This window comes from Rhea americana, unplaced genomic scaffold (genome assembly GCF_003343005.1).
Source record: "Rhea americana isolate MKP2758 unplaced genomic scaffold, rheAme1 scaffold_21, whole genome shotgun sequence".
Classification (NCBI taxonomy): Eukaryota; Metazoa; Chordata; class Aves; order Rheiformes; family Rheidae; genus Rhea; species Rhea americana.
Window position 1 is genome coordinate 6,976,826 of NW_028186258.1, and position 10,683 is coordinate 6,987,508.

Consider the following 10,683-nt stretch of genomic DNA (forward strand, 5'->3'; position numbering starts at 1 on the left):
AAAAAAAACCCTCCACAAATCCAGAGAAGCTTTGAATGTTTCAAGAAACTGGTGAAGATTAAGGGCTAATGTAATGGCCATTAAATTCAATGGAAAGATATCAGTGCAATGGCCTCTGGATTTCTGGATACAGCAACCGGTAACAGGCTACACGGAAAGAGGCAAGGACAACTTTTWCATTCAGCATTTGGGTCCTACTTCCTTCAGATTTTAGACGTGCCTCTAAAATAATATCATTAATAAATGGGTGTAACTTTGGAGTATGGAAAGGACATTTTAGACCTGCACCGATTCCAGCCTTGCTTGTCCTAAAACCTTGTCTTATATCAGAAGCGTGTAAATGAATTCACACGGGGATTTTTTTGCCTGTATTTTCTTTTCCTCTTCCTCACAGTCTCAGAGCTATTTTAGGGATTCTGATAGCTGAAAAACAGGCAAAAAAGTTTTCCTTTTCCTGAAGTTCATGCCAGGCTGTTGCTCCAGGGGTGCTCTCCTAGCAGTGGTGCGTAGGGGCACACGGAGAGCGCAGAGGGTGAAAGGTCTGCAGAGCTCAGCCCGCATGGGGCAGCGACCTGGCCCCTCAGCGAGTCGCTTGGCTGCTGCACGACACGGAAGAGCAGGGCCAGCCGTGCTCGCCTGAGGTCAGCGCAGAAACAGAATCCCCTCTCCCCCTCTCTCTCTAMCCAAAACTGGGATGGTAAAAATGATATATGCTGGAAGGGGAGAAGGTCAGGAGAGAGCATGAAAGGTATTTGTAATACAGCCTGAGAAGCATAGCCTTCTGCAAGCTCAGAATGATCCAGACCTGGAATAAAAATAGAAGATGGGAGATCCCCAGATCACGTTTCCTAGGGGAAAGCAATCAAAGCAAAGGAAGAACAGGAGGGACAGTGCAGATAGAGGCAAGGGAAAGGGATCTGCAAGAACAAATCTCTTATTTCTGCAAAACTGAGTTGCTGAATGAAGCAAACTCAGGGTCCACTGCTGTCCTAAGTGGGAACACTTAGCTTAGTGTGAATATTTTGGAAAGTCCCACCTCTATTTCCATTATTTTTTTCCTCTGACTCCAACTGTTGCCAGTTTCTGTACACAAGTCTGTCTCATGGACAGACAGTGGACTAGAGACTAAGCTTGGAGGTCTGCAGAAGGAAGGATAGGTGAACCTAGATTTGAAAGTAGCTATTAAGTTATAACTAAATTTAAAAGAAATTAAATTATAAGAGRCAGTGTAAGCATGGTCCTTGTACCTTTTAGGCTGAGCCATCAGGGCAGGTTTTACAGTAGGGCAGTGTCCAGTGGGGGACATCATGTAAAGCATTTGTCAAAACTTGTTTTTAAATTAGCCTGTCTATCCACAAAATTGAGAATGTGARTGAAGAATATTTGGATTATTTCTCCACACTGCAATTTGCTTACATTAAAAGGATAGTCTTCTGGCAGGTGCCTGTGCACAAGGTGTCCATCCAAGCGCCTTACTCTGTCTTTGCAAGAGCACTAATCTAACGTGCTACCGTTTGTCTTTTCTGACTAACTGCTGTGACTTTCAGCAGAGATGCAAGTGCAAGAGGACTGTGACTGGAAACTGAACGAGAGAGAGAAATAAAGGTTTGTGCCAGCAGAAGGTACAGAGTCTTCATGAGAGCTGTACATTGGCTGTGTCCATACATTTGTGCTACATGCATGGAGTACCTTGCAAGTACTGTAACAAGTCAAGACAACATATAGCTAGTGTATAGCTGAAGTTTCCAAATACCAGCTGTCACATTACATCACTTCATAGTGAGTAATGTTCTCTTATGTTATGCAATGTTATGAGCAGTAGTCTGTTATTCCAAAGGTTGCCAAGTGAAAAGCTTTGAATTTTTGGAGTTTTTTTTTTTTTTTTTTTTTTTTTTTTTTTTTTTTTTTTTCCCAACCAGATTTGGTTCCCTTTTTATTTACCTATAATTTTGTAATCTGCTTTCCCTGAAAAGTGGACATAAGTGCTTCCAAAACCATGGGCATGAAAAGCCAAGTCAAATTTTTATTGGGTACTAGGCAGGGCAGGTGGTAAAAGTAGCCTTGCTAAGTTGCTGACCAGAAGAGCAATGCAAATAATTTTTCTGTGTAARTTATACTCTCTTTCCTCACCGATGAGTTTATTCTGCAACGGGTTTTCATGCAGGCATACAAGAATTCATATTCTTGCACTGATTCCAAACCAGTTTCTGCAAGTGCTCATCCTCTCAGTTGGCCATGGATGATCAGATAAAGCTCCGGATGCCCTGGTAAACCACACGCTGGAGGAAACTGCAAGTTTGGATCCCACTCTCCTCAAGAGACAGACCYGCAAAACCCAAGTAATTGGTTTGCTGTGGTCACATGCGGTATCAGCTGGCGTCACTGGGACTATGCCCACACAGCAAGGTAAAAAGCCTTTACACAGGTGCTGAGCACTGCTGAATAGTGGTACTCAGCCTACCGTACTGGATGTGCCTCAGGTACATGGGCATTCATCCCCCCTAACTGTATATGCTTCTACGCTGGAAATGTCTCCATTTAAGACTCCTGCTCGTCTCCTTTTAGAATCAGCAGACAGAAACRGGCACTCCAGGTTTATCTCTGATGCCACCAGCTGAGGTAGCCTGATGCTCCTACYCCCACATGCTGCCATGCTCTAGAGCACAATTAGATTTTTTGCTGCCACAGTGGCCTGTGCCTTGGGCTCAAGAAGACTTCTAGCAAATCACAGTTACCGAGGGATGAGAGAATCAGCTGTGGAGCCGGCTTGGATCTGTGCTAAGCTGATAGGCAGCTAAGGAGGATCTTCTCGTGATTTCAGTGGAAAGCTGAACTCACCAATTTTGCTCCGAATCTCTAAAACGCTTTGGACTGCTTCGTTTGAAATGGCACATCAAATCACATGGAGTTCTCGACTACTGGATAAAGTCCCTTAGATTTGCAGTTTTGCTCCAGTTGTAGCAAAATATCTGAGGTTTCAAGCAAGCAAAATATGGTATGAAAATGTGTGTAGCCTCTCTAGCCTCTCTCTCCTCCAGGAAAGGATTCAGGGAGCTGCTGAATCTATACACCCTCAGAGTCCTCTGAAATTCAGAACATTGTAGTGTTTACCCATGCCAGAGTTTTCCAAGATGCRGGCTATGAGGAATGAATAATTCAAATTGCTTCATCTATCTGATGAAGGCACTACTTTGTTTAAAATGATGTGTGCATAGTAGTGGTGAGGCAGGAACCTTGGGTTTCCTTTTGCTTTTAAGGTCAAAGATTGAATCATGTGCTAACTGTTGTTACAAGCTGTGCCTTTAAACCTGCCCAGAATTATGACCTTTCAATTGTAGTCTAAATACTGGGTTCAGTCATAGGATCATCTTAGTGTCCCGTTCATAATTTATAAAGTCACGTGTCAGTGAGTAGTAAAAGGGATTTACAGCAGATTGTAGGTCAAAAGGGTTAGGGCACACTGGAAATATTGAAAACAGAAGTAAATTTAGCATAAATGAATGTACTAGATATTGAGTGGATGCCAAAGTATGTATGGGATTTAAGCCATTGTTTTCTATGGTCTTGAGCCAAAATACAATGTATAATGGTCCCAGATTGGTGGATTTATGAGCAAACAATTAAAAAATAGTAATCAAAGCTATTAAAAGGTGGAAGATGTGAATGTCATTGCTCTGACAAACATTAAAATTAATCCAAACCTAAATCTCAAAGGGAAAGAGAAATCTYTCAATAGGTAAATTTACTCTCTTCAGAGAATTTCCATTGAACTATTTAAACATTTTATCTTCTACTCTGAAAAATGTGAACCTCCCTCTCACTTTGGACCGCACTTAGCATTTTAATTTCCTTCTGCAAAATCAGCAATTTATTTAATTCTTTGTAAAGCATAATTGCCTAGAACATACAGGGCCCCGCTCCACAATGTTAGGAATAAGGAGATAGTTTAATTACGTGATTCTGATAGGAAACCACATGCCAAGTATTTGGCTTGTTCTTTATGTCATCTGAATCCCTTTTCTCTCCTTGCTGCTTTTAATGAAGCAATCAAAAAATACAGCCAAAACAAAACCTAAACTAATGTGGCGCTTTTTGTGGTTTCTAAATTCCTTGTTGACAGCAATAAAAGAAGAAAAGCCTCCTCCATATAGGAATTTCAGACCCCAGAATACCTGCAGGCGTAGGAGATAAGCCACAGTGTCTTGCAATAACTTTCTCTCTGCCTCTCTTTTGTGTCTTTTGAGTGTGCAAAAGAACGCAGACTTTCAGATTTTTATAGCGAAAGGTTCCCATTTCCTTCCTCTATAGCTGGTTCTGGATTGGGATTAAACTAAGGGTCTCTTGACAGTTTTCCACTCCCCCTTCCCCTATCTTTCATTTTAAGACAGAATGTAGTTGCTGGGAGAGTTTTCTCACAAGTGCTATTTCAGTCTGATGTGTCTATCCTCCTTATTCTTTCTTGTTTTTAATATCCACCTTCCTGTCATTCGTAACACTGCCCTTCCTCTCCCTCTTTCCTGGTTTTGTTTGATGACACTCATCTCTCATGTCTTCCAGAGACGTGGCACTTTAACACTCTTTTTGCTGGTTATTTACACTCTTCTGTAAACACAGGCAAAGGGTGAAAGTAAACCTTTGGATGGGACTGTTGCAGGCTCCTAAAGGCTCTTTGGCAACATGCGGGTGCCTCAGACCTCTTAAGCTTCAAAGCTTTACCAGCACAGCTGTATGGAGTACGTGCACAGCTCTCCCCCCTTGGCACTGGAAAGCTGATGAAAATTCTTGTATAAGTGCAGTCATAGTGATATCTCCTATTTCRCTTTTGCAAACTGGAATAAGCTATAGTGATAAAAGCATTTTTATACTGGTACAAATGAGGGGGAGCAGGTTATCCCTCCAGCTATGTTGACATCGTTTAAAATGACAGAAATGCAAACCTAGACTAGATTTTAGGCTCCTCTCCCCCCTGCCCAAATCTTATCCTGTATGTTTGCTCTCCTCTTTCAAAAAAATGCTAAAGGAGTTTGCTTATGTCTCAGAAGGAATGATTTTAACTGTTACGAGAATGTTATTAGAAAAATGTGAGCCAAGCATGCTAATATCAGGCACCAGCTCCGCGAAGCAGGTTAATAACTGCCCCCTCCGCCCGGCTAYCATTTGGAGGTGGGAGGCGGTGGGAGGCGGTGCTGCTTCCCCAGCAGAAGAGACAGCCAGGCAGAGACAACGCAAGCGGCTCTTTTTTGCTGTTTTTATAATAGGATTTGAAGTTCMTTTACGTTCCTCTTTAAATAACCTAGACTGGCAAAACTTCTGCTCAGCTGGAGAAGCACAGGAAATAAAAAAAAAAAWTTTTTTGGCCCAGCTTTAAAAACGCGGTAGAATCAGCATACTCCTCTCAGTCCTGATCAGGGAATAACTTGCAGGTGGAGAAGTGCTGGGGCCGAACACGCAAGGGGCAGGGCTGGCCACACGCAGCGCCTGGCTGCTCCCTGTCCCCTAACGGCACGGGGTGCTGCCTCGCGGCGGACGGCTTTCCCGCTGTTTGTGCGTGTCAGAGCGAGGGTCACATGCACGTGTCCTTGCCAATTTGCCTGTGACATACACTTTGACAACAGCTTCATTTTTATTTAAAAAAAAAAAAAGGAAAAAAGAAAAGTGCAGCTAGAAGAGCCTTCAAAGAAGTGAGTTCACATTACATGGATTCTGCTATACGCTACGCTAGCACAAAAGGGTATTTGGGACGTGCCCRTGTTTGGGAGAGCACTTTTAAATTCAGCATAGCGCAATATAGTTCAGTGTTTAGAAACATCAGGCAGATGTAGATAACATAAACAGGGACTGTATCGCTCAGGTAAGAATATCTCCAGTTTCAGGTATCTGTGTCAGACGGCTTTCTGCAAGGACTTTGAATCCCCTTCCAGGAAGCCAGGATCTGTGATTGCTTCTTTGTAGTAAATTAAGGGCAGTTTTGGGGGAAGGGGAGCAGGGAGCTTCCGAACGTGCTTTGCACATTGTGCCCCTCGGCAGCTCCGCAGGGCTCGGTTCCCACGCGCGCGGGAAGCATCGATAAGGTCTTTCCTGTCTGTTTGCAGCTGTTAAACCCAGCRAACACGTGAAGTCCGTACACCACCCGAGGAGGATGAAAAAGTAAATACAGGAAGCCGACTAAAAATTGAAACAACAACAACAACAACCACCCCTCCTCCAAAGCCAGAAAATAACGACAGGGCTTCTTCATCCTCACGACTCCCACGACGCCAAGTTCGAAAGAGCGGCGGGCAGAAGACCACAAAGCCCGGCTGCCCCCGGCACGGCTTCCCGAACGCCCAAAACCGCGCGGGCGACGCGTGCGGGCCGGCGGCGGCTGCGGCAGGGACCGGCCTCGCCGGCGGGTCCCCTTTGTCCGCTCGCGGTGAGCTTCAACAACAGCTTCCCGCGGCCGCGAAATCCCCTCCGACCGTGCGTATGAAAACAGCTCCGCGTCCCGCGCCGCTGCCGCCCCGGGCAGCGCAGCCCTCGGCCTGCTTGCAGATGGAGGTGGACATTTGGGGACAGCTATAAATACCCTCGCTGTCACCCCTGACGATATCTAGCTGGCAACTGAGAGCGTGAAGACCTTAAACGTCGTTGGCCAAGCTCTGAAGGATATTTAACACATAAAGAGGAAATGCACAGAAACGCGTGCGCAGCGTGGAGAACCTGTATTATTTGTGAATTAATCTCAGTATAGCGAGTTAGTTCTGGTCGCTCTGCTACAGATTCATTTTTCGTAAATCATCTGTAGGTTTTCGGTCCCTCTTCACCAGAGTGGATGGCACAGGTTGCGATCCTGTGGTTTCAGGATGACAATTTTTGTCAATTCAATATAATAAAAATATACAGACAATAATGAGAATTTAAACCTGAGATCTCCTGAGGTGCTCTGTCGCTTAGTAGAGAAACTGGTAGAAAAAGACCTCACATTTTTTAAAGAAAGGTTAAATGTTGAGGTAAAATATTGTTAGGAAAAACAAAGAGAGTACGTTTCAAATTTTATCTCCATTCTAGACAATTTTTCATTTCAGAAAAAGTTTCAGGTTTTCTTTCAATATTATTAAAACTGAATCGCTCCATAAGAAATATTGCAGCATAAACAAAGCAGCACTTGATTTTTTTCATTTTGGGTCTAATGGTCTGTTTCTGCTCCAGAACAAATAATCTTTGGTCCTTCTATTTTGCTGGAAACTGAAACCAAATTAGGTCTGGTTGCCACGAGGTGAGATGATTTTCTATATTCTTTCTCGCCTTCTTCCTGGATCTGCCAGGTAACGAAAACATCCAGGTATTTGTACACCGCTTTGAAAGACGCCTGTTGGGGTTTTCAGAAGCACCGAAGGACCTGCCTGCACCTGTAAGCCCTTAAACAYGCACAGCCTCAAACACAGCCCTAACGATGCCGTGAGGTTTTCTCTAAACCAACCTGCCTCTTGTCCACGGACATTGCCAGCTAATCCAGCCGAGAAAGAATGGAGATTTCCTAGCTCTTATCTTTCTAAAGGTCCAGGCTGTATATATGCAAATAATTGCGTATGTTTAGAGCCCCCTTCCGAACATTCCCATGTGCCAGGCACGGCCTCGCTTATGGCCTTCCGCGGGGGAACAGGTTTCTCTGATGGCTGCCGGAGTCAGATTCTTGTTGACATCCAGCCTGTGAGTCACGGTTGTCATGCGCTACGATCGCAAGCTGTGCTGATATTCTCATGAAACAATACCTGACCATCCAGGTGCAACAGAGAAGCCTGCCACACGCTCGACGCGTGCCGTATCACGTGCCCTGTACAACCCAGCAAAAGAGAAAAGATGAGCATCAGACGTCAGTAAAACTGAGCGGAGATTGCTAAACGTTCAGTTTTGGCATTCAGTTAGAGGTAGCAGTTAGTTAAGAGGTGTGTAAGATTAGCTCAGTCACAATTACGTTTTCCTTCGAGCATATTTTTCCATTTGCTCCCTAACCAACCTTCTAGTTTTTTCTATCTTCACCTGAGTCTTGTTTTCTTAAAAAGGTTAATGAAAATCTGTTGTYTCCCCTCCAGTCCTGCTTTAGGAGACTCTGCTTAGGACTCCCCTGTTTAGGATTCCTCCTCCCGGGTCACGCTTAACAGCATCGCAAGGGCCAGGCTGCGGGCAGGCAGGGCCGAGTCACGCCGACGGGGTAGTGCGGGGTGAATTAAACACCAGAGACTCCTGCAAAGCCGGAGAGCTGTATGGCACGAGAGTGCCACAAGCTGGATTTCCAGGTGGTCCGGAGCCTAGCTGGAGCATCGCAAGGGCGCAGACACTTTCTGCCAGATTTGTCACGGTGTTTCGGAGCACCCGGTTGTGTTCACTATACAGTAGGTGCTGGGAGACGAAGTAGGGCTTTTCCCTTGACCTGGTTTTCTTTCTTTTTTTTTTTTTTTTTAATGAAAAATGGACTGCTCTTACAAAGGCACAGATCATAAATTTTCCCCGATGCACAACATGTAAACGGTGCCTTCGTTGCATAAGTACCTCCTACCTAATCCTCAATTCTGTCAGTGTGTATTTACCGTCAGTAACTTGGATTTAGGTCATCACTTTGATTTCCATTTCTTTCAATGTGTCCAAAGCTGCGGCTCTATTTCTGTCAAAGCTAAATGCTTGGTATTCCCCCTAAGACCTGGGCAGTTTCCAGCTTCTGTCTCACAAAATAAAACGAGCTATAAACAAAGACTCTCTGCAGCCAGGCACTGTATTGTGGGCACAAAGGCTTGCCGGTATTTGAAATTTCTCACCCTTAAAACTATGTCAAAGGTATTTTCACAGCTTCTACCCTATGTCATTTCTCCAAAACATCTCAAGTAATTTTCCTTTAGGAGAACAAGGGAGAGAAAAAAAAAAACTATAATGCATGTGTCAACAGGTGAGATCTAAAAATTTCATTAGGAAAAAAAAGGGGAAGCAGTAACAGCTGCATGCATGTTTGGAGGAAATCAGAGGGGCACTTTCCATCTGGCATGTGCTCCACAGGCAAAARAGCTTTTATAAGACTTGGAACTCAAAGACCACTTATATTTTGGGGAGCAGGCTATTCTTGTGCAGCTCATTTTAGGCAGCACAGCAACAGCTACCATTCAAAATAACCTCCGGCTCATTCCCCCACAGCGTTCACACTGGAACTTAGAGGGGGGGGAAAAAAGCAAAAAAAAAGAGCAAGAGAGAGAGAGAGAGAGAGAGAAAAAAGCCAGCTCCAAGCAGGAAGACGGACATGGCCAAGGTGAGGATGTTTCTTTTTTGTCTCAGCCAGGCCCTGTTGTGAAATGGACTTCTACCCTGGGTATTTTCCTCGCTTATCTGAGATTTAACAAGAAGGAAGGAATCTCCACTTTCAACCTTTTCTGCCACTGTGGAAGGACTCTACAGTAATGACACAGATAACGGTTCCCTTCACCTCGATTGAGAAGCAGAGCTCCACTCCTGCATCATCTGCTACGCGAATACAGACAGTGCGTGCAAAGGGCACCAAAGCAAGATGAGGCTTTACTTTTTTTTTCTATTTTCAGATTTATCTGGGAAATATTTTTCCTCTGCCATGCAGCTTTCTGAGACTTTGACAAAGCAGCTCATATGCAACAAAATGAAGTTAAGACTCCTGAAGAGATGTGAAGGGAGAGGGCAACGCACACACTAGTAAGTGAAGAACAGCCAATAGCCTGGGAGTTCAAGCAATCACTTGAAATATGGGATGAGCCAGACATAAGTCTCTGCTCTGCCATGCTTTTGCATGCCAAGTAAGAGCCATACTGGTACTGCGCTTTCTTTGGTTTTGAGGAGAAATTCCATCCCAGGAAACTTCTATCAAATAACATTTTCCCCAAACCAGTATGTTTTAATTTCAAGAATTCTGCTGCATCTGAGGAACCCTCACTAGGCACATGCATCCAGAAAACACTAATATTAGTTACCTGTATTGCAGCAAGTAAGGCTGTCCTAGCCATGGCCGCTGTCGTGCTAAACCCAGTACAAACACAGAACCAAAGGCACCATTCCTGCTCCAGGGAGTTTACTAGCTCGGTGTARATAAGAGACTGACAGTTCCAAAGCACAAGGCAGCATTTCTCACTTACTTTCAGTTGTCAGATCTGATTTGACTCATCAGCTCTCACACTCACTGGATTTTATGTAATAGCACTCATATTTAAACTTGAGATCATCTYTGGCTCAGCATCAGCTGACCACTGCCGGAGATGGTCCGCGTTTTGATGTTATGTTATCAGGCCTCACAACAAATCACATGCCCTCACTCAAGCTCTGATGCAGTAGAATRTTTAAATGTATTTTAACTTCATTCAGGCAAATCCATGGCACCAAAGGCATATCCCTTACCCTTATCTGGCCACATTAATTTCTCTGTAGTGTGCTCTTTGGGGACCCAAGGCTTCACTATAACCCAGGTTTTTCAAACTGTTTGAGCAAAGGCTTWTGTCCAGCTGAAGGTCAGATACAAATGAGGCTTGTGCATAAACACTCAGTTCTTTTGKGGTCTCTGTACCTACTGGTGTTACAGCAAAAGCTAACTGCTTTTTCTTTCTAGAAATTCCTAACAGGCATTTCAGCTTTGACATTTTTCTGATGAAAGATTATTTGATAGTTTGTTTCAGAAATAAAGAAGAAATCATTATTTTT

At 44.1% G+C, this 10,683-nt stretch overlaps 1 protein-coding gene across 1 annotated transcript in view; it reads left to right on the top strand.

Annotated features, from left to right (window-relative positions):
* Nucleotides 1-6,543: 6,543 nt before the first annotated feature.
* Nucleotides 6,544-10,683, top strand: part of LOC146596124 (uncharacterized) — a 16,653-nt gene continuing 12,513 nt past the window's right edge. The window contains exons 1-4 of the mRNA XM_085304742.1: nucleotides 6,544-6,769; nucleotides 8,073-8,372; nucleotides 9,163-9,274; nucleotides 9,561-9,687. Coding sequence (XP_085160868.1) covers nucleotides 8,244-8,372; nucleotides 9,163-9,274; nucleotides 9,561-9,687 — 368 coding nt within the window. The 5' untranslated portion in view covers nucleotides 6,544-6,769; nucleotides 8,073-8,243. The remainder of the gene's footprint in view (nucleotides 6,770-8,072; nucleotides 8,373-9,162; nucleotides 9,275-9,560; nucleotides 9,688-10,683) is intronic.